Source organism: Globicephala melas, chromosome 9, assembly GCF_963455315.2.
Source record: "Globicephala melas chromosome 9, mGloMel1.2, whole genome shotgun sequence".
Taxonomy (NCBI): Eukaryota; Metazoa; Chordata; class Mammalia; order Artiodactyla; family Delphinidae; genus Globicephala; species Globicephala melas.
This window is the reverse complement of record NC_083322.1, coordinates 42288359-42311097: the sequence shown is the minus strand read 5'-3', so window position 1 is coordinate 42311097 and position 22739 is coordinate 42288359. Positions and strand designations below refer to the sequence as shown.

At 42.0% G+C, this 22739-nt stretch overlaps 1 protein-coding gene across 1 annotated transcript in view; it reads left to right on the top strand.

Moving 5' to 3' along the window:
• Positions 1-11817: 11817 nt before the first annotated feature.
• NPSR1 (neuropeptide S receptor 1) overlaps positions 11818-22739 on the top strand; it is a 138846-nt gene continuing 127924 nt past the window's right edge. Inside the window, 2 exon segments of the mRNA XM_060304945.1 lie at positions 11818-11860; positions 15281-15465. Coding sequence (XP_060160928.1) covers positions 11818-11860; positions 15281-15465 — 228 coding nt within the window.

Genomic DNA, 22739 nt, shown 5'->3' with positions numbered 1-22739 from the left:
ACCCCCATCCTTTTTTTCCCATTATCATCCTTGCTTTTTGTTTTGGACACTGACTTGTGAAAATATGATGACTAGGCATGGCAGCCACCTTGTAATCATGAGGAGAGACTTTGTCAACATGATAAAAATGGTCAAGAGGCCCCCTATGGCCTTGTTGGACCACCAAACCTTCCCTGATACAGCTCAGCTCCAGCCTTCTGTGGTATAAACAATATGCCTCCATGGTTTAATCTACTGTGAGTTGAGTCTTCTTCTCCTTGCAGTCCACAGCATCCTAAAGCAGATGCACCATCAAATGGACAACAGCAATAACTTCCTACATGCTCTGCCCAATTTGTCAACGTAGATACAGCTCAGAACGAGGAAGTCACTGACTCTTTAAGTGACGCTTTTAAAAAGCTGTAGAAGCAAAAGGCCCATAAATCTTGGAAGCCTTAACTTTTCACTGTTAGATCCAGATTCTTCCAAAAATTCCTGGTGAACTCAGAGTCTAAAGTTTATACAGTAAGGCAGGAGGGGAGCATTCAACCTAACAGCTGTTTTCTCACTGTACACAGGGAAGATAAGAATAGTTCCTATAGAGGATTGGAAATGAAGAACAAGAAAATAGATGTTCATGTTGGGGTCTGACTTGTGGATGGCCTTTTCTGCAGGTCTGACCCATTGACAGGGTATTGGATAGAATAGGCTTGGGAATGTGAACACAGAAAGGGCTTGTACCACACTTTTTCCCTGGAATTCAGAGAGAAGACAGCCATGCAAAGTGCCTTGCATCAACATAGGTGGACTGCTATAGATTAGTAATAGCATAGCAAGACCAACCCATCTCAGACCTTGGAAGAGATTCAAAAATTTCCCAACCGTTCCCCAGAAGGGGCCCAGAAGACAACTGAGAATTAAGAGCTGGAGTGCAGGGCTTCCCTGGTGGCGCAGTGGTTGAGAGTCCGCCTGCCAATGCAGGGGACATGGGTTCGTGCCCCTGTCTGGGAAGATCCCACATGCCGCGGAGCGGCTGGGCCCGTGAGCCATGGCCGCTGAGCCTGCGCGACCGGAGACTGTGCTCCGCAACGGGAGAGGCCACAACAGTGAGAGGCCCGCGTACCGCAAAAAAAAAAAAAAAAAAAAAAAAAAAAAAAAAAAAGAGCTGGAGTGCAGTCAGGGATCCATGAGCTCATAGCAGATGCAAAAAGTGATGACATCAGAGACATGGGAAGAAAAAGTAGAAAGAGAACAATTCAGAGATTGAGTTTTAAATGAGTTACCTGAAAATTAAAAGACTGGAAAAATGATGTTTTTTCTCCTATAGAACAGAAATGGTATTTCATGAACTAAGTTGATTTCTGTAATAAAGTTTCATTTTTCCCATCTGAGTTGGTATTATAAATTTTAAACTTTTAGCAGACAATTTGACATCCCTGGACTACAATATGTTAGGAATCATTTATCTGAGATAACAGCGATTTTCCCAAAGATTCACCAGCAGCAGCCCCATTGCCATGATGTCTGACTCTGATTTGTCTAAGCCAGAGGACTATTGACTTGTGTTTCCGTCTGACCCAGGGGAAAAGACCCAAGTTGAGGATCCCGAGGTGCAGAAATCCTACAAGCTAAGAAGTTTTAAGCATGCATTTTATTTCACAACTGCAAAGAGGAGGCACAAGCCCACCAGATGAAGATGGCGTGATCAGCCTTTCCACCTCTCACCACAGAGCACTTCCACGCTCAAGAATGGACCTTGTTCACAGGAAGCATCACTCAACTGGATTTGTCTCTGATACCAGCTTCTTGGGGAGACCTGCCTGTTGTGAGTGACATTTCATTGTTGACACACAGGCTTCTTAGTTCACTGTGAATGATGTTTTATGCCATTCAGCATTCTAAAGAACCCAGAAGGAGAATGTTCAACTTACAGACCCAAGTCAGATACCACAAGAGAGTTTAGAGCAACCACCTAGGCCACTGCAGAATATCAGAATGATCGTGGATGTGGAATCAGACTACCTGGGTCAAATCCCTGTTCCATAACCTCCTCTGTGTATTACTCTTTCCTCAATTTCCTCATTTGTGAAGTAGGAAGGCTAAAATCTATCTCAGCATGTTTTTCTGAAGATTAAAAGAAGTAATAGGTATAAAGCGCTCAATTCCACTGACTCATAAAAGAAATGTAACAAATATCAGTTTCTTTTTCTCCCTTCTTTTGTTATTTCGTGCTCTAAATTTTACCTTGTTCTGAGTTTAAGCACAATGTGTTTACACTAAGGTTTAACAACTGTGGTGACTTCATCCTTTAGTCAATCTAATTAATGTCAGCATTAGCTGTACCCAGTAGCCACTGTAGAGAATAAAAGGACCATTAAACATTAAACTCTCAGGTACACACCAGTAATCCACTTAAATAGCTAGAGATGGCTCCACTGATACTCATTCAACAGATGTTCACTCTGTATCAAACGTGTGCCAATCTCATCCACAAGGCCAGAGAATAGAAAAGGGGAGAGTCCAGGCTCTGTAACACATGGCAGAGATAAAACAGGGTGATACAGGACTAAGATGAAAGATATCAAACTCAAAACCAAGACTTAGAAGCAAGGAGGCTGTATCAGACTGTTTCAGTAATTCAGGTGGGAATGAAGTAAAATTAGCATGGTAGAGATGGAGAGAAATAGTTTCCAAAAAGCATCACAGGGGAGCACTGGCAGACTTTGATCATTGAACAGATGTAAATAGCAGGTGGAATAGAGGAGGTAAACATGACAACATGACACAGTCTATTAATTCTAATTCAGGGCCTGGGCCGGGGAAACACCTAGGTGATTTGGGAGATACAAAGAGAAGAAGCCACATTCCTGACTTCTACAAAATTTATAATATATTTAAGGAAATAAGACATAGCCCCCTTTTCCCTTCTCCCCTAATTTATTATTTTATTTTTTAAAGGGCCCTATTCGGTTATCAGGAAAGAAAAAGGTAGTGAAAATGCAAAGGGGTGGGGCATCTGGGAAGAAGTTTTGTGAAGCCTCGAGGAAATCCCATTGAAACCTCCACATAACCATTTTTGTCTTACAGAGAAAGTGGATGAGAAGAACAGCTTGTGTCATTTACTTTTGAGCAAGGTACCCCAAAGCCTAGGGGGCCCTAGTTTCATTTATCTAAAGAGGAAGGGAAGGGGCTTCCCTGGTGGTCCAGTGGTTAAGACTCTGGCACATCCACTGTGGGGGGCCACATCCACTGTTTGATCCCTAGTCGGGGAACTAAGATTCCACATGCTGTGCTGCATGGCCAAAAAAATTCATTATGCTGTACACCTTAAACCCATATAGGGCTGTATGTCAATTACATCTCACTAAAATTGGAGAAAAAAAGAATTTGAGAAAGAAACCACAAAACATAAAAAAAAACTGAAGAATGCTAATAATACTGTATAAGTTGGAGTCGAGTAACATACATGAAACTTTAGTGTTGTTTACAGTAAGATGGGTTACTTGTTAAACAAGAGAATCCTACACTGAAGTTCAGTCAATCCAGGTTATCCCTGACAGACTGCTTCTCCTCTTGTGGGGTTTTAAAGTGTAAAGCATTTCATAAAGAGAGCAGGTCTATGTTCATTATGAATCAAATTGGATTTGTTACTGCCTTAAGCAGTAGAGGGCGATATGATAGCGGTGATGGTATGTAATTTCAAAGGTTAGGTCATAAAACGCCATTTAGCTGTAACTTATTTGTAAGCATGCTCACTTTGGGATCCCTGAGCCGCTATGCAAGATGTTCAATTATCCTGGGGTTGCCAGGCTCTGAGGAAGCCATATGAAATGACTCTGTGTCATGACTCTCTGGTCAACAGTCCCAACTGAGCTCAGCATAGAGACATCCCAGCTAGAGTGCCAAACATATGAGTATAAAGTTCTCAAAAATATTCCAACATTCTGTCATTTAAATTACGCAAAGTTTTCAAGTTCTCCTAGGGAGGCCCCAGACATCACAGAGTAATGACAAACCATTCCTGCTATGACTTGTCCAAATTCCTGATTCCCAGAATCTGTAAGCCCAATAAGTGGTTGTTGATTTGTGCCATTAAGTTTTGCAGTGGTTTGTGACACAACAATATACAATCAGAACATCTCCAGACATTTAGGCAAGAATAAACTATGTGATTAAAGTCTTAGGTATTTACAAAGTGTTGTTCCACATTGTTATGCTTTTGATTGTGCTTAGTGTTTGATATACTTTTTGGCCAACCCAATAGAATGCATTCTAAAGACAAAAGTCAAGTAAAGTAGGACGATAACAGCTCAAGAAATTTCTACTAAGTATAATCGAAGTTTGAACCACAGCAGAATATGCATCAAAACAGCCCACAAATCTCTTTTAAGGCTCTTACTAATTAAAGTTCTCAAGAAAATATCTTAGTGCAGTGATTCTCAAATTTTGATATGTATCAGAATCATCTGATAAATAGTTAAAATATAGAGGCCCAGGCCTTTACCTACTTAATGTGTCTGAGTCTCTCTATTCTTCATTAACTCTCCAAGTGATTCTGAAACACATTAATGTTTGAGAATCATTGATGCAGTGTTATGGAAAGTAAGTAAAGTGCAGAAAGTAGGTAGGACGGCAACATTTCCTGCCTCTCTACCCGCGGCATGTAGGAAAATTTTGAGGAGAGGTTCAGCTGAAGGCAAAGTGAGTATCCTTTTTCAGCTTTTCTCAGACAGTTTCTGAACAGTTTCTTAATTGCAGTGCCTTCTTCCTCTGACTTGAGTGAAAACCCCATACCCACATATACATTGCCAATCTGAAAGTTATGTGGCCATGCACACAGGCTAATCAATTTACTTGCCAATTAAATGTGTAGGGGTGGGTCATTTATTGTCAACAGACAGAAAACCTTCAGGCCTAACCACTTTGTTTAACTCAGTACTTCTCAACTTTGACTGCACATTAGAATCACCTGCAGAACTTTTTAAACTCCCCATTGCCCAACCTGTACCCCAGGCTATTAAGACAAAATCTGGAGGCGAATCACAGGAAACGTTATGTATAAGGCTCCCCATGTGATTCTATCCAAGGTTGAAATTCTATCCAAGGTTGAATTCTAACACAAATTCTCACAAATGAGGCTGATTCATCCTGACTTAAGAGAAAAATCTGTAACTCTAAGGTTACTTTTTCTATTAAGATACTCTTATAATTTGGTATCAGATTAAGTAGTTTAAAATATGAGAAAATGTGCAGGAAGTCCCAGAGATCTGATTGTCTGGATTCCTGCCCTCTCCTTGCAGTCCTCAGTCTAAATGACACAATGTTAATATAAATCTGCTCTTTACAGGAAGAAAGCATCTACCACATTAGTATATGGAAATAGAAAGGCTGTATAGACTACATCCCTTTCTAAGATGATAAAGCAATAAACAACAACAACACATATAGAAACCATAATACGTGAATAAGTCTTTCAACTCAATAAGAAGACAAATAACCCAATTTTTTGTATGGGCAAAAGATTTCAATAGACATTGCACCATAGAAGGTATCCAAATGACTGATAAGAACGTGAAAAGGTGCTCACTACAATTAGCTATTAGGGAAATGCAAATCCAACCCACATAAGATAACAGTTTATACCAACTAGATAGCAATAGTCAGAAAGACATATAATAATAAGTGGAGGTCATAATGTGGAGAAACTAGAATCCTCATACATTGCTGGTGGGAATATAAAATGGTACATCCATCTTAGAAAACAGTTCGGTAGTTTCTTAAAAATTAAACACACCACAACCAAATGGGATTTATCCCAGCTATGCCAGGCTTGTTCAACATTCTAAAATCAATTAATGTGATCCATTACATCAACATGCTAAAAAAAAAACAAACAAAAAAAACACATCATCATATCAATAGATGCAGAAAAGACATTTGATAAAATCCAACACCCATTCATGATTAAAGACCTTCAGCAGCCTAAGATAGAGGGGAACTTCCTCAACTTGATAAATAATATCTACAAAAAATCTGTAGCTGACATCATACTAAGTGGTGAGACACTCAAAGCTTTCTGACTAAGATCAGGAACAAAGCAAGGATGTCTTCTCTCACAATTCTTTGCCACATATTTCTGGAAGTCCTAGCTAATATGATATGACAAGACAAGAAAAGAAAATTTATATAGATTGGGAAGAAGAAATAAAATTGTCTTTGTTCACAGATGATATATTGCCTATGTATACAGAAAATCTGAAAGAATAGACCTCCCCCCACCCAAAAAAAGAAAGAAAAACCCTCCTGGAACAAATAAGCAATTATAGCAAGGTTGCATGATAAAAGGTTAATAGGTTACTATATGAAAGTCAATTACTTTCAATTGTCAAAATTACTTTCAATTGTCAATTACTTTCAAAGTCAATTACTGTATACCAGCAATGACAAGTGGAATCTGAAATTTAAAATATAATACCATTTACATTAGCCCCCCACCCCAATTACTTAGGTACAAATCTAACAAAATATATACAAGGTATAAATGGAAAAAGTACCAAACTCTGTTGAATTAAATAAAAAAAGAACTGAATAAATGGAGATACATTTCATGTTCATGGATAGAAACAATATTGTCAAGATGTCAGTTATTCCCAGCATGACCTAGAGGTATAATGCAATCAAAACAAAAAACCAAGAAGTTATTTTGTGGATATCAACAAACTGGTTGTAAAGTTTATAAGGAGAGGCAAATGACCCAATATAGCCAACACAGTATTGAAGGAGAAGGACAATGTTGAAAGGCTGATTTTCCTGACTTTAAGACTTACTATAAAGCTGCAATAATTCAAGACAGTATGGTATTGGCAAAAAAAAAAAAAAAATAGACAAATAGATGAATGCAACTGAATAGAGAACCCAGAAACAGACCCACATAAATGTAGTCAAAAGATCTTTGACAAAGGAGCAAAGGCAGTACAATGGAGCAATGACAGTCTTTTCAACAAATGCTGCTGGAACAATTAGACATTCACATGCCAAATAAATAAATAAATAAATAAATAATCAGTCTAGGCAAAGACCTTACACCCTTCACAAAACTTAACTCAAAATGGATCATAGACCTAATGTAAAATACAAAATTATAAAACTCTTAGAAGATAACATAGGAGAAAATCTAGATGACGTTAGGTATGGTGATAACTTTTTAGATAAAATACCAAAGGCATAATCCAGGAAAAAGTTATGAATAATCTGGACTTCATTAAAGTTAAAAACTTCTACTCTGCAAAATACATTATCAAGAGAATGAAAAGACAAGTCACAACTGGGAGAAAATATTTGCAAAAACCACATCAGATAAAGGACTGTTATCCAAAACATACAAAGAACTCTTGTAATTTAACAATAAGAAAACAAACAACTCACTTAAAAAAATAGACCCGAGACTTCCGGGAAGATGGCGGAAGAGTAAAACGCGGAGATCACCTTCCTCCACACAGATACACCAGAAATACATCTACACGTGGAACAACTCCTACAGACACCTACTGAAGGCTAGCAGAAGACCTCAGACCTCCCAAAAGACAAGAAACCCCCCACGTACCTGGGTAGACCAAAAGAAAAAAGAATAAGGAGACAAAAGGATAGGGACGGGACCTGCACCAGTGGGAGGGAGCTGTGAAGGAGGAAAGCTTTCCATACACTAGAAGCCCCTTCGCGGGCGGAGACTGCGGGTGGCGGAGGGGGAAAGCTTCGGAGCCGCGGAGGAGAGCACAGCAACAGGTGTGCACAAGGCAAAGCGCAGAGATTACCGCACAGATAATCAGGGCCGACCGGCACTCACCAGCTTGAGAGGCTTGTCTGCTCGCTCTCCGGTGCAGGCGGGGCTGGGAGCTGAGGCTCGGGCTTCGGTCGGAGCGCCAGGAGAGGACTGGGGTTGGCGGCGTGAACACAGCCTGCAGGGGGTTAGTGCACCACGGCTGGCCGGGAAGGAGTCCGGAGAAAAGTCTGGACCTGCCAAAGAGGCAAGAGACTTTTTCTTCCCTCTTTGTTTCCTCGTGCGCGAGGAGAGGGGATTAAGAGCGCCGCTTAAAGGAGCTCCAGAGACGGGCGCGAGCCGCGGCTAAAAGCACAGACCCCCAGAGACGGGCATGAGACGGCTGCTGCTGCCGCCACCAAGAAGCCTGTGTGCGAGCACAGGTTACTATCCACACCCCCCTTCCAGGGAGCCTGTGCGGCCCGCCACTGCCAGGGTCCTGGGATCCAGGGACAACTCACCCGGGAGAACGCATGGCGCGCCTCAGGCTGGTGCAACGTCCTTCCGGCCTCTGCCGCCGCAGGCTCGCCCCGCCCTCCGTGCCCTTCCCTCCCCCACGGCGTGAGTGAGCCAGAGCCTCCAATCAGCGGCTCCTTTAACCCCGTCCTGTCTGAGCGAAGAACAGACGCCCTCTGGCGACCTACACGCAGAGGCGGGGCCAAATCCAAAGCTGAGCCCCTGGGAGCTGTGAGAACAAAGAAGAGAAAGGGAAATGTCTTCCAGCAGCCTCAGGTGCAGCGGATTAAAGCTCCACAATCAACTTGATGTACCCTGCATCTGTGGAATACCTGAATAGAAAACGAATCATCCCAAATTGAGGAGGTGGACTTTAAGAGCAAGATTTATGATTTTTTTCCCCTTTTCCTCTTTTTGTGAGTGTGTATGCATATGCTTCTGTGTGAGATTTTGTCTGTATAGCTTGGCTTCCACTATTTGTCCTAGGGTTATATCCATCCGTTTTTTTTGTTTTATTTTACTTTTTTTCTTAATAATTATTTTTTTATTTTAATAACGTTATTATATTTTATCTTATTTTATTTTACTTTATCTTCTTTCTTTCTTTCCTTCCTTCCCTCCTTCCTCCCTCCCTCCCTCCTTTCTTTCTTCCTACACAACCCACTGAACCAACCTTAGCCACTGGGGACAGACACCAAAAACAATGGGAACTACGAACCTGCAGCCTGCAAAAAGGAGACACCAAACAGAGGAAGATAAGCAAAATGAGAAGACAGAAAAACACACAGCAGATGAAGGAGCAAGATAAAAACCCACCAGACCTAACAAATGAGGAAATAGGCAGTCTACCTGAAAAAGAATTCAGAATAATGACAGTAAAGATGATCCAAAATCTTGGAAATAGAATGGACAAAATGCAAGAAACATTTAACAAGGACCTAGAAGAACTACAGATGAAACAAACAACAATGAACAACACAATAAATGAAATTAAAAATACTGTAGATGGGATCAATAGCAGAATAACTGAGGCAGAAGAACGGATAAGTGACCTGGAAGTAAAATAGTGGAAGTAACTACTGCTGAGCAGAATAAAGAAAAAAGAATGAAAAGAACTGAGGACAGTCTCAGAGACCTCTGGGACAACATTAAACGCACCAACATTTGAATTATAGGGGTTCCAGAAGAAGAAGAGAAAAAGAAAGGGACTAAGAAAATATTTGAAGGGATTATAGTTGAAAACTTCCCTAATATGAGAAAGGCAATAGTTAAAGTCCAGGAAGCACAGAGTCCCATACAGGATAAATCCAAGGAGAAATACGCCAAGATACATATTAATCCAACTGTCAAAAATTAAATACAAAGAAAACATATTAAAAGCAGCAAGGGAAAAACAACAAATAACACCCAAGGGAATCCCCATAAGGTTAACAGCTGATCTTTCAGCAGAAACTCTGCAAGCCAGAAGGGACTGCCAGGACATTTTGAAAGTGATGAAGGAGAAAAACCTGCAACCAAGATTACCTACCCAGCAAGGATCTCATTCAGATTTGATGGAGAAATTAAAACCTTTACAGACAAGCAAAAGCTGAGAGAGTTCAGCACCACCAAACCAGCTCTACAACAACTGCTAAAGGAACTTCTCTAGGCAAGAAACGCAAGAGAAGGAAAAGACCTACAATAATGAACCCAAAACAATTAAGAAAATGGGAATAGGAACATACATATCGATAATTACCTTAAATGTAAATGGACTAAATGCTCCCACCAAAAGACACAGATTGGCTGCATGGATACAAAAACAATACCCATATATTTGCTGTCTACAAGAGACCCACTTCAGACCTAGAGACACGTACAGACTGAAAGTAAGGGGATGGAAAAAAGATATTTCATGCAAATGGAAACCAAAAGAAAGCTGGAGTAGCAGTTCTCATATCAGACAAAATAGACTTTAAAACAAAGACTATTAGAAGAGACAAAGAAGGACACTACATAATGATCAAGGGATCGATCCAAGAAGAAGATATAACAATTGTAAATATTTATGCACCCAACATAGGAGCACCTCAATACATAAGGCAAATACTAACAGCCATAAAAGGGGAAATTGACAGTAACACATTCATAGTAGGGGACTCTAACACCCCACTTTCACCAATGGACCGATCATCCAAAATGAAAATAAATAAGGAAACACAAGCTTTAAATGATACATTAAACAAGATGGACTTAATTGATATTTATAGGACATTCCATCCAAAAACAACAGAATACACATTTTTCTCAAGTGCTTGAGAATGAAATATCATTCTCCAGGATAGATCATATCTTGGGTCACAAGTCAAGCCTTGGTAAATTTAAGAAAATTGAAATTGTTTCAAGTATCTTTTCTGACCACAACGCTATGAAATAGATATCAATTACAGGAAAAGATCTGTAAAAAAATACAAACACATGGAGGCTAAACAATACACTACTTAATAACGAAGTGATCACTGAAGAAATCAAAGAGGAAATAAAAAAATACCTAGAAACAAATGACAATGGAAACACGACGACCCAATAACCCCAGGTTATTCCAATGTGCAACCAGGACTGAGAACCCCACCGTGGTGAGCAGTCAGCATGTAAAATACAGGGCTTTGAGGGGGCTCCAAGTTTCTACAGGGAATGTAGAGGTTTGAGGTTCACTTCATTGCAATCTGTCAGCAAACCATTTACTAAGGCTTGTGTTAGGGAGGTGGCATGGTGGGGAATGGTGCACTGCCTCTAGTGATATACTGGGCAGAGACCAGTCCTCTCAAAACAGAGTAGAGTCACTGTGAGCGTACCTGTCAGGCTCTGCCATGAGCCAGCCCCCAGCACTGTTGGATATTTAAGGCAAAGATTCTCTACTGCACCATCACAACATGGTGGGTTTGTGGGTATTCTTGTTTTTGGGTAATAGCTAATTAATAAAGTCAAAGTACTGGCATTTTCCAATGATTTACGTTTTTTTGTTAAATTTAAAAAGTTTCAAGGTTATCCTTGTAACAACACCACACTCACACACCTGCACTCTGATGGGTTCATTCATTCAACAGATATCTGTTTAATGCCTATCATACGTGTGCCAAGCACCATGCTACATGTTAAAGATAAAGCAGTCAACCCAACAGCTGTGGAGCTTATCATCTATCAGAGAGCAGAGATATTTAAATAAAGTATTAAACTGAGATGAGCAATATGATGGGCAAAGTAAAGGCTACCAAGAGGTCACAAAGCAACAAGCTCTTGGAGGTTCAGGGAAGCTCTTTCCTGCCATGAGACTTGACTGGTAAGTGTTGAGTGAAAGAGCAAGGGATGATGTTACAACTAAGGATGAGGAATTGCCCCAAACGAGGTGCCTATTCCCAAAGCTGTAGAAAGTCACTATCCCTGAAGGAAATGAATTGTAACAGTTATTAGCTATCATAATATTGTGACACAGTTTACTTCCCTACAGATTTGGGGCAATTCATCAAAATCTCAGTAAACACAGGAGAGAATGTTCTAGGCATGTGAATACCATTTTTATATGCATCATGTTAGAGAACAACAGAATTGATTCTGGAAATATATCAAAAGGTATGGGCTTCCCTGGTGGCGCAGTGGTTGAGAGTCCACCTGCCGATGCAGGGGACGCGGGTTCGTGCCCCGGTCCGGGAAGATCCCACATGCCATGGAGCGGCTGGGCCCGTGAGCCACGGCCGCTGAGTCTGCGCGTCCGGAGCCTGTGCTGCGCAACGGGAGAGGCCACAACAGTGAGATGCCCGCGTACCGCAAAAAAAAAAAATAAAAAAAAAATGGTAATCACATTCATTTTATGCCTAAACGCCAATGGATGCATTTCAATCCCTCACCAATTCCACTCATGCTCCTCCACCCAACATCATTCAGTTCATCCTTCTCATGACACCATGAGTTTTGGCATGCTTCTCTGGGAGAGTGCTTCTCAAACTCTAGCAGGCTTCAGAATCACCTGGAGGGTTTTTTAAAATACAAATTCCTTAGCCCCACCCCTAGAGATTTTGATTCAGTGGGTATTGGGTGGGGCCTCAGAATTTGCATTTCTAGCAAGCTTCCAGGTAACGATGTAGATGATCCCAGTCCTTAGGTCACACCACGAGTATCACTGGTCCTTGAAAGAAAATCCCAACTAAATTCACAGTCACCTGAGACCCTGCTCCATTCTTTAGCTCTGACTACAATATCCACAGAAGCTTCTGAAGACAGATGCAGACTTGGAATCTGCTATCCCCACATTTTTGCTTTGTAGCCCCTGCAAATGAACTTCCAGAATCAGGTTTCCAGGTGTCAGCTACTGAATATGGTGAATGTGATAGTCCATTATTTGGACTCTGTGTGTGGTAAATTTATATTAGGACTGAGGAGAGCTCCCAATTATTGACCCAATAAAAGGTATTGGGTTGGCCAAAAAGTTCGTTCAGTTTTTCCATGTGTTTCGGAAAAATCCAAACAAACTTTTTGGTCAACCCAATACTTGCCTTAAATGGCAAACGATGAGGGTTTTTTAAATGTATAAAAGTCATATCATCATGTATAAAATATGCTGCTCTGCAGAATGGTGTCAGTAAATGTCTCAAATTATACATTTGTTTTTCTTTCTTTTTGAAAATAGTCTGGTATTCATGTCAAGATCATCTGCCAATCGTATCACCCTCCAAACTAGATCACTTTGGAGCCACGAATGTCAGAAAAAAATCATTATTTATACTCACACATAAATAACTTTTCTAGATACAAAATTCTAGGTACTTGCATCTGATATTATTGTTAACAATCAGATACCTATGTGATGTTTGTTTCTTTGTAAGAGTTCTGCTTTTCCTCTTTAGAAATTTTTAGAATTTTCTTGTCTTCAGTATTCTTAAATTTACTATTATTTGTTTAGACTTTTATGCTCCAGTTTCACACTTGCTGTAGCCTTTCAATTTAAGGCCTTACACCATTCTTTAGCCCTGCGAAATTTTACATTTGCTATAGATTATTCATTCTCGTTGATGTATAGTATTTCATTATATGATTACATAGAAATTTATTTATCCAGTCTACTGTTGATGGGTATGTGAGTAGTTTCTGGTTCCGACCTTCTCAATTGATTTTGTCACCATAAATATTTAGGTTACTTCTGGTTTGTTTCCAAGCAATGCTGCAAAGGCATGTTTGTGCATGTTTCCTGTACACATACATAAACATCTCTCTTGGGTAGCCACAGGTCAAAAACTGATCCAACTGGACCATGAGTGGAAAGAAAACAGCACAACCCAAGGTTCTCTCTCCACCTATTCCCTGTCCATGGCATCTACCATTTTCTCTCTCTTCATCCTGAACACACTATGACTTAACTGACTTCTGTCCTTCCCCAGAAGTTTCTCACAGATTTCATTTTATAAATTTTTATTGAAGTAAAACAGACCTACAAAAAACATGCATGCATTTTATGTGTGTAGTGCAGTGAATTTCCCTAAATTAAATACATGTAAGGAACCCAGATAAAGAGATGGAAATTATAGACCATGTAATTTCAGCTTTACTGGATACTGACAAATTGCTCTTCAAGGTGACCATATCAGCTAACTCTCACACCAGAAGTAAAAATGTACACCCATTTCTTCTCATCTTTGTCGACACGTGGGGTAGTCAGACCCTAGTTTTCACTATGCCAATGAATAAAAATTCTGTCTTAAGTTGTTTTTCTTATTTAATGGTTAAGCACTTTTTTCGTGTTTGTCAGTCAGAATACTCTTTGCTCATTTTGCTATTGGGTTGTCGTCCTGTTTTCACCCTTTCCCTAAGAGTTCACAGCTCATCCTGTTTTCTGAACAGCTCCCTCCTATTTGCTACCCCTTCAGTACAGACTTAATATCTTCTCATCTCTATCACACTGCACTCTTCCTAGGCGGGATGGATTATGCTACAACTTTCCCAGGAAATATCATGGGGACTATATTCTTTTATGACCATCACTACCTCTTATACTAGGTGTCGTTAACCAGTGGCTGTGCATATATGGCTCACAGAACATTTTCAGTATAAGTTACCAGGTATCATGCTTGGTTGTAATACAAGCAGCTTAGTCCTTTTGCTTTGCACCTGGCCTGCTCCCCTTACTCATGTTAACTTCATGCCTCAATAGGCCCTTGAGATTTGATGCAAATCAGTGTATGTTACAGTAAAAGCACCTCTGTCTAGGAATTTCTGAAGAAATGAGTTATCATCTCATTTCCATCACCAGCTGTGGGATCTGAGCAAGTCATTTCATGGTGAGAAGCAGTCTCTTCTAGTGTAAAATGAGAACATAAAGATATGTTCCCTGCTTACCTCGCAGAGTTGTTTTGAAGATCAAATAAAAGGACATCAAGGTGATAAGAGTATCTACCAGGCACCAATCCCAGTCGCATCACGAGGGGTCGTGGCTGACTGACAAACATAGACCCCAGGCTTTTCTGAGCACTGCCCTCTGAAAACCTAGAATAGAACCACGGGTGTGAAATACAAATGTGCTCTTTGCCCACATTTACTGAAATAACGTACAGGCTACTAAGTAAATGGCTGGGTGAGGATTTTAAGTCAGAAGGCACCCTCAGCTGAAACAAATGCATCATTATGATTTGATTTCAGAAATACAAACATGACCTGAATGAATCGACTGTCTGTTGAGTCCAAATCCCTGTATTGTTGAAGCTGGAACAGATGTGTGGCGGTCTGTCCTGGAAGTGAGGAAAAGTACAACTGAGCAGGGAGGCCTGTCCGGGGAACCACGTGGATCGCTGTGAGGGGTTCCTGCCTGTTCTGGGGACCAGGCCCCCTATGCTGGGCTGGAATGTGGGGTGTTGAGCAGCACGTGGTTTCAGGAAGCAGGCAGGGCTCTCTAGTGAGGTGGGCTCCACAGGGCTCTGTGTCTCTGCTCAGCTGAGCTCCAGCAGAAGCTTAGGGAGGCAGGGGAGGTGTAGAGCTGCAGCTGCTGCCCCGCTCTCACGAGAGGGCAGGACTCTGTCCCCGGCAGCAGGCGCAGGGACAGCTGGGCTCAGCCCCACCTCACGGAGGGCAGCTCCAAGTCCAACGGGACTGGGCAGACACTGGATTCTCCCATCCTCTGCACGGAAACAGTGACTTTCACTGCAGTGGTGGAAGGAGAGGAACGGGGCTCCTTCTACTACTCCTTTAAGGTGAGTTTCCTGCCTTCCACTCTGAACACTGATTTTAAGTCATAAGACAAAGTAGAATGTTAGACTGAGTTAAAAGAGTGTAGCCAATATTGTGAATTAGTGTAGTTTATTTTCTTTACTGAAAAGAGTTTAAAACAAAAAAACTGATGATCTAAAGCAATGAATTTTTCATACTGTGCAAGGACCTATATTGTAATTTCTTAAGAATACTGGTGGGGTCTGTTGTTTGTTTTTCTGCTGCTGCTGCAAATGTGTGAATCATGAGTAACATTCATGAGTGGATGACTTTTTAATTTTCCCCTTTTCCTTAGGTGAAAGCACTTTTAAAAAAAAAAAAAATTATTTATTATTTAGGCTGCGCTGGGCCTCAGTTGTGGCATGCGGGACCTTTTTGCGTCATGCATGTGGGATCTAGTTCCCTGACCAGGGAATGAACCCTGGCCCCCTGCATTGGGAGCATGGAGTCTTACCCACTGGACCACCTGGGAAGTCCCTGAAAGCACTTTTAATTGATCCTGTAGTAGTGCTTGAAATGTCTGTTTCTTGTAAGGGTTACTGTTGTGAGTTTTTTGCTAGGAACATCAGAGGAGTGGAAAGCCCACATTGCCCAGGACAGTACCTGATGCAGTGAGAGACAGCGCTGAGGAAGGAAGGAAGGATCACACTTTCTTTGTTGAGTCTTTGCATTGAACATCAGTGAGAAATAGGGTCTTTGACTGTAGCTGGTGATGTCACTGTTTGCAACAAGTTGCCCTCCTAAAACAGATGAGGAAACCGGAGTTCAGTGAGTTTCACCTTCAAAGTATCCAAGGGCCACATTGAGGAAAATGTCCTCATTAAGCTAATACTGTTTCCTCTTCTGAACAAGACTGTGGTCAGGAACAAACCGGGCATCTGGAAAACAGTGTCCTGCTTCTTGCATGGGAATGCTGGGACGTCAGGTTACTTCACAGGCTGCCTGATGGTGCTTTCAGTTGTTACACTAGTTCCCAGGGCTCAAACTGGTCTTTTATACCAAAAAGGAAAATACTTCAGGAAAAATTCTAGCAGTTTTTTTTTTTTTAATCCTCTGGGTGTTCTTGAAATTATTATGTTTTACTGACAAAGTAGAATTGCTGTAATATCCACGTTGGAGCTTTGCTTCTTTGCCAACACTCAGAATAAAACTTTCAGCAGGGAGCTGTCCCAGAAGCCAGCCTCACTGGTGCTGGAGAGACCAAGAGACAATATAGCAAAGCAGAGGCGAACAAGTCACTTCAGCTGACTGCACGGGACCTATCCCTAGGCACCACCTCCTAACGCATGAATGCTCACACACAGCCCAGCTGCCCGGCTCCACGACAGAAAATAGAAGCTGCAATTGGAGTTTGGGGCCATTTACTGTTGACTGAATAATCCCCTCTATGAAATCAGCCTGCAGGTCCACAGATTCTTAGAGAAGCAGGCTTTTTGCACCCAGGAAACACACCACTCCTCTCAGCGATGCTGCCTCTGCAGCCTCTTTGATATTGATAGAACATGACAGCAAACAGAATGAAGAGAGACGGGCCACTGCAAGAGGGATAATAATCAGCAATACGGCAGTTGTTCTGAGATTCAGGCAATAATCATTCTCAGCTGAAATCTCATTCGCCATTTTTTGAATACAGCTCCTAAGGGGATGTTCTGAGTATGTGGATGAACAAATCCCTGCTCAGTCTCTTCTAGTGTTTGTACTCTGTGCTAGCAACATCATCTCCAGGCACTAAGGAACATCACATCGTTTTCATCTCATTTCTATTAATAAGTTTTCTCTCAAGAAATTGGACCATTAGACAAGGGGAGGAGCAGAAAGGGAGTAAATATGTCTGGCCAGGAGCTTAGAATGTTGTTTCATTTTTTGAGAGGTATAATCATTCATTAAAACAGTGATTTTTAGTTACATAGAAGTCAGTAGTGGTGTTGGTGGGAACTAGCTTAAGTGTCTTAGTGTAACTTTTTCCATGGTCCCCTTTGAGCACAAGCAGTTTTGATGCACTGTTGATACAGAAACAGCTCTGATGCACTCTTGTTCTGATGAAAACTGTCACCCTTTTATCCCACAACCTTCTCAAGAAGAAAGTCAGAAATGTGCTTCTTTACTGTCTCCCAAACTTGTCCTTTTCATCTCCACTGCCTTTTCCAAAAGCAGTAAAAATGTCATCAAAATTGAAATGGTAACAGTCTTACCAGAACTAATAGCAAGAGCAATAGTCATACCTTTCATTGGCTGTGGGCTTTCCTGGTGGCAGGAATTTTTCTAAACGATTTTTGCGAAGTATCTCATTTAATTCTCAGCCCATGTTGTATCTTCCCATCTGGAATTGCCTTCCATCTTCACCTATGTTTATTTAAATTCTTCCCACTCTTTAAGGCTCCTCTTGGGTTGCTTCCTCCCTGAAGCCCCCCTGACCCACCCCCTCCTCTGAGTTCCAGTAGTGTCCTGGAGTGTACCTCTCTCCTTGCCACTTAATCCAACACTCCTTAACTGCTCTTGCAATAAGCATCAGGTAAATGGGTAACAGTTATTAAGCTCCTTGAGTGAAAGGAATGCCTGATGTTTGTTTCCTGTTTTCTCCAGAAATCAGCACCATGCTAGGCTTACTCAATAAACACTTACTGCATAAATGAAATGTGGTGTTCTGTTTCTGTCCACTGTCTACATGTTGTCAGACTGGGCAACAGGAAGTTTGCTTTCTTAGTGACAGAGGTGGGGGTCTTGTTAACTGCTGCTCCACACATCAGCCCCTGCCCTGCTGGGTCTCTATCAGCTGTACTCACCGAGGTCCTTCTCTTTAGGTACATTCAGCTCATCCTTATTCCGTTTCTAAACCAACGTGATGAAGGTAAGTTATAGTTGCCAGCGGGTGGGTACGGAAGTAGCTGTGCCATCATACCTCGTACCTGCTTAAGCCCTGGAGAACCCATACCCACCCCGTTGCCGCCTTACCTAGCCTCAGCTGCCTTACTGAGTCTTCATGCCTGGACTTCTAACCTAGTCACCAACGTAGCCCTGTACTTCTCTGAACCCAAAGCTCTCTTGGCAGGAGGCAAGACACCCCTGTCTAGATCTTACTAGCCCCTTCTTCACAAGCTCAGAGCCTTTTCTTTCTTCCTCATCTCCATCTCCAAAATCTTACACCTGCTCCCCACTGCTCTAACCTACTCTGTCAACCTAAGTGGGTCCTTGGATATCAGCGGGGAAGGCAGCGGGGAGTTCACCTCCCCCTTCCTCTATCCTGGGCTTCACATGACTAACGCTCTGTGGTCCTGGGTTCAAGGTTCTCAGCTCAGGCCCCAGTTTCCTTCACAGTTTCCAGTTTCTCATATGTTCAAGGTTTCATCCAGTTCACCTCCTCCATTCCTAGCCCCCAGCATTAAGCAATTATATGGGCTTCAAGAATCTACCAGATGCTTTCAAGGAGGATGGGACCTGGCTCATCAGAAAGTGAATGGAGGACCTGAATATAAGCCTGTCCAAGTGGAAGACAAAGATGAAACTCTCTTTCTTAATAGCCTTTAATTTTTTTTGTTTTGTTTTTTAAAAATATTTATTTATTTATTTAGGCTGCGCTGGGTCTTAGTTGTGGCACGTGGGCTCTTTTAGTTGCGGCATGTGGGATCTAGTTCCCTGACCAGGGATCGAACCCTGGCCCCCTGCATTGGGAGCACGGAGTCTCAACCACTGGACCACCAGGGAAGTCCCAATAGCCTTTAATTTTGACTGTGAATTCGTTAGCAATGTTTCCTGAATCCCTGATTCTTAACGATGAGAAAATTAATTCAAAGTAATGGGGAGGGAAACCTGCCTGAATTAGTAAATTGCCGAAATTATAAAATAATGCAAATGAACTCAGTTTTATTACTCTCGGGTGAGGGGAGAAATATGAACCAAGACTGTGAATATATCACCTGAAGAAGATCTTTTATTGAATCTCCTTCAGTGGGTCATTACAAATGATATGCAATTAGTCTAACTATTGTTTATATGTAAATGGTTGCTTCTAAGTGCTTGAGGGTGATTGGACAGTTTGTTGCCTTTGTTTTGCACCCTTTGCTTGCAGTCTTACTGTTAATTTTGTTAACACACCCTTCCTCCATTAATATAACAAAAGCAAATTCCAGTTCAACCCATGCCCCAATTATTTCACACTAAGCTTTAGGAAAAGCTTAATTTAAGAAGCTTAAGTATACTGTGCTTGTTTTTATTATATTTAGGCTGACAAGTCATTTCTAAGAACTCTCTATACCTACTGTGTACCAGCATTTTCACTTTCAGTGACTGTCACTTCAGCTCCTCTCTGCCCACTTGCCTGCTTCCCTGAACCCTCCCCTTGTCCCATCACAGCCCTGCAGGACTTGCCTGTCTCACTTCCTGCTTGGACCCCAGGACAATGTCAGGGATGCCCTTCCTGGAATCCAGGAGCCCTCAGTCCTAGACCTCCCAATGTATCTCCTGCAAGTTATAACAAGGGTCTTGCATTTACATTTTTTTGTCCTCTTCTAATCAGTTTAACTCAGTATGTTCATTTTGAGTTTCGAGAGTTGAATAATGTGGCTGTTCATAGGGAAATTACTACTAATTTTGCCCAGTTAGATAATTATTAAAGAGCTGCTATCACTGCCTTTTTCTGCACACCACTTTCCAATCCCTTGCCCTGGGCCAGCTCTACCATGTTCACCTTCACTCCATGTCCTTGAGAAAAGCACGTGTGTCATCTGTTGGCTCCACAAGGCTATTGTGCAGTTCCCAAGCTATGTACTCTAGTGTGTGAGAAAGGGTAACTTCCTTAACTAACTTTCTCTTTGGGTCACTAATATATCTGATGCCAGGAAACAATCTTAGTTAATTCAGAGTAAACTCAGAATTGCAGAGTTTTCCAGCCTGTGAAGGGTTTTCCCACTTTCTGACTCAGGAAAGGCATCTAAGCTCTAGGAATGATGCTTCTACAGCGTGTGTGTTCACATGTGTGTGGTCAGAGTGAGGGAGGGAGGCTGACCTTGGGAGGAATCTGGGCAAGTTGGCGTAAGCTAAGATGAAGAGGACTGTCTGGGCTTCATAAGTGGTCATGCTAGTTCCACACCCTTGTCTGGATCCCTATCTGGCCCGGGTCAGACTGCACTGCTTTCTGCTGCAGCATACCTTTGTCTCGTTTCCTTCAGGTACACAGGTGCCCACATCTCCCTCTTTCCCTCTCTCAACTTTGGCTGAATTTCTGGATCCTTCCTGGGAATAAAAAGTTTGACTGCTTCCCTCCCAAATTTGGGCTGGTCTTCTCTCTCCCCACGTGGCCATTGTATCTATTCAACTCCCACGCCATAAAAATCTGGGTAAATCCCCAGGGGCTGCCATCCCCTGGTTCCTATACAGTAAGTGTAGCTCAGCACCCTTTAATCCTGTGCTCACAGCCTTGGTCTCTTCCTCTCTTTGTGGTAGCCTTATAAGGGGCCAATACAATATCCTCTCACATTCTGTACCACTATTGTACCGTCTGACACTCCTGTCTCCTGCTGCCTGCTTTCTCTCTGGTGGGGAAACTGACTTGACTGTTTTCTGACAAATTTATTATTCCAGACTCTCTGCTCTGAATGCTCAAATGACACATCCCCTTGCAAAGGAAAAAGACACTTCTCTTCAAGCTACTTATGATATCCTCCATGAGGTATTTTTGAAAGCCCCGGGCTGACTTGTGTCTCTTTGTCTGCACTGCTGGAGTAAAGACTGCCCTGAGGGCAGATCGGGTAGAGCTCTCTGGCTGCCTGGACTCTGGGAGGTTTTCTCAAGGAAGAAGAAAGGAGCATATCCATTAATGCTTCAAAAAAATATGTCACCCCGTCATCCTTGAAATCATTTCCTGTTGATAGAGTGGGTAAGAATGTTTCGAGCTATGTTCTCAAGTGGACAAGAAATGTAACTTTATTTTCTGTAACTGAACTTAGCTTCTCTCTGGACCTCTCAGTCTAGCTGATGGCAGAAGAAGTAGCCTAGTCATCCCCAGGTAAACTCAGGCTCTCGACTCTTCCCCATCACTGTAGTGAGGCACAGGCTGGAAAGTCAGACTGCTGGGGTCAGGTCCCAGCGCCACCACCATCGAGCTGTGACCATGGGGAAGTTTGCATCTACCTGTGCCTTGGTTTACTTACCTGACAAATGATTCTGAGAATTAAGTGTCCTTCAGAGGGCTGTTGTGATGAGTTAACCCTGAATCTCAGTGGTTTAACACGTCAAAAGTTTATTTTTCTCCCACGTCCCAGTTGCAGGTAGATCAACTTGTAGCTCTGCCTTCTAGCACAAGCAGTTTCCAAGGGAGATGGCTAAGCTTCTCTTATCTGCTCTGGCCTGAAATGACACATGACTGACTCTGATTCCATTGGCAAGAATTAATTAGCTGATGGGCATAGGAGATGTAGCTTAACTGAATGCCCCCAGTGAGGGGAACATAGTACACTGCTGTAAAGCTTGGTTTGACCTTCACCTTCTGCACAATAAAACCCAAACTCTTCAGCCTGGCCTTCTGGCTCTGCACAGTCTGACTGGACCCCCGCCCCATCTCCTCTCCTCTCCTCCTGTACCATGCTGCACTGAATACCATATTCCAGGGAAATATTACCTTTGGCAGGAATGCCTTTCTCATAGCTTTTTCTTCTGATATCACATCTAAGCTCAATTGCCCCCTCATCTGTGAAGAATTCAGATTGTTTAGTAGATCAGCATCATCACTATTCTTATGCTTCCAAAGCACTTCAAATCTCTGTGCAACAAGATTCATCTCTTGACAGGCATGTCTGCCTACACACACATACAGACATACGTGTGCACATAAACATAATCCAACACACACATACACAGATACACATACACACACAAGATGTCAGTCATTTTAAGTCAGCTCTAGATCCCACTACCCCTAGCGTAGTGCCTGACACATGGTAGACAAATGGTCAAAAAATATTTTGTTGAATGAAAGGGCATATCAAGAAACAATCTGTATAGCAAGTTTATTCCAAAGGTCTCAGTAAATTCGTGTGAACACATTAGAGTGGATGGAGTCTTAATCCTTATTCTACAAGCCACTGGGTTTGAACTTAAAGGTACCATGATTTTAGGAAATTCCTGACACCACAACATGCCCTATTGGTGGGGAGGATGCATAGACAGGTCATTAGACCTGAAGCAAACAACATCCAAGATCTGTCTGTTCCCCTTCCCTTGCCACCAGCTCTGGTTCCACATCTGAGACCTGGAAGCCATCCAC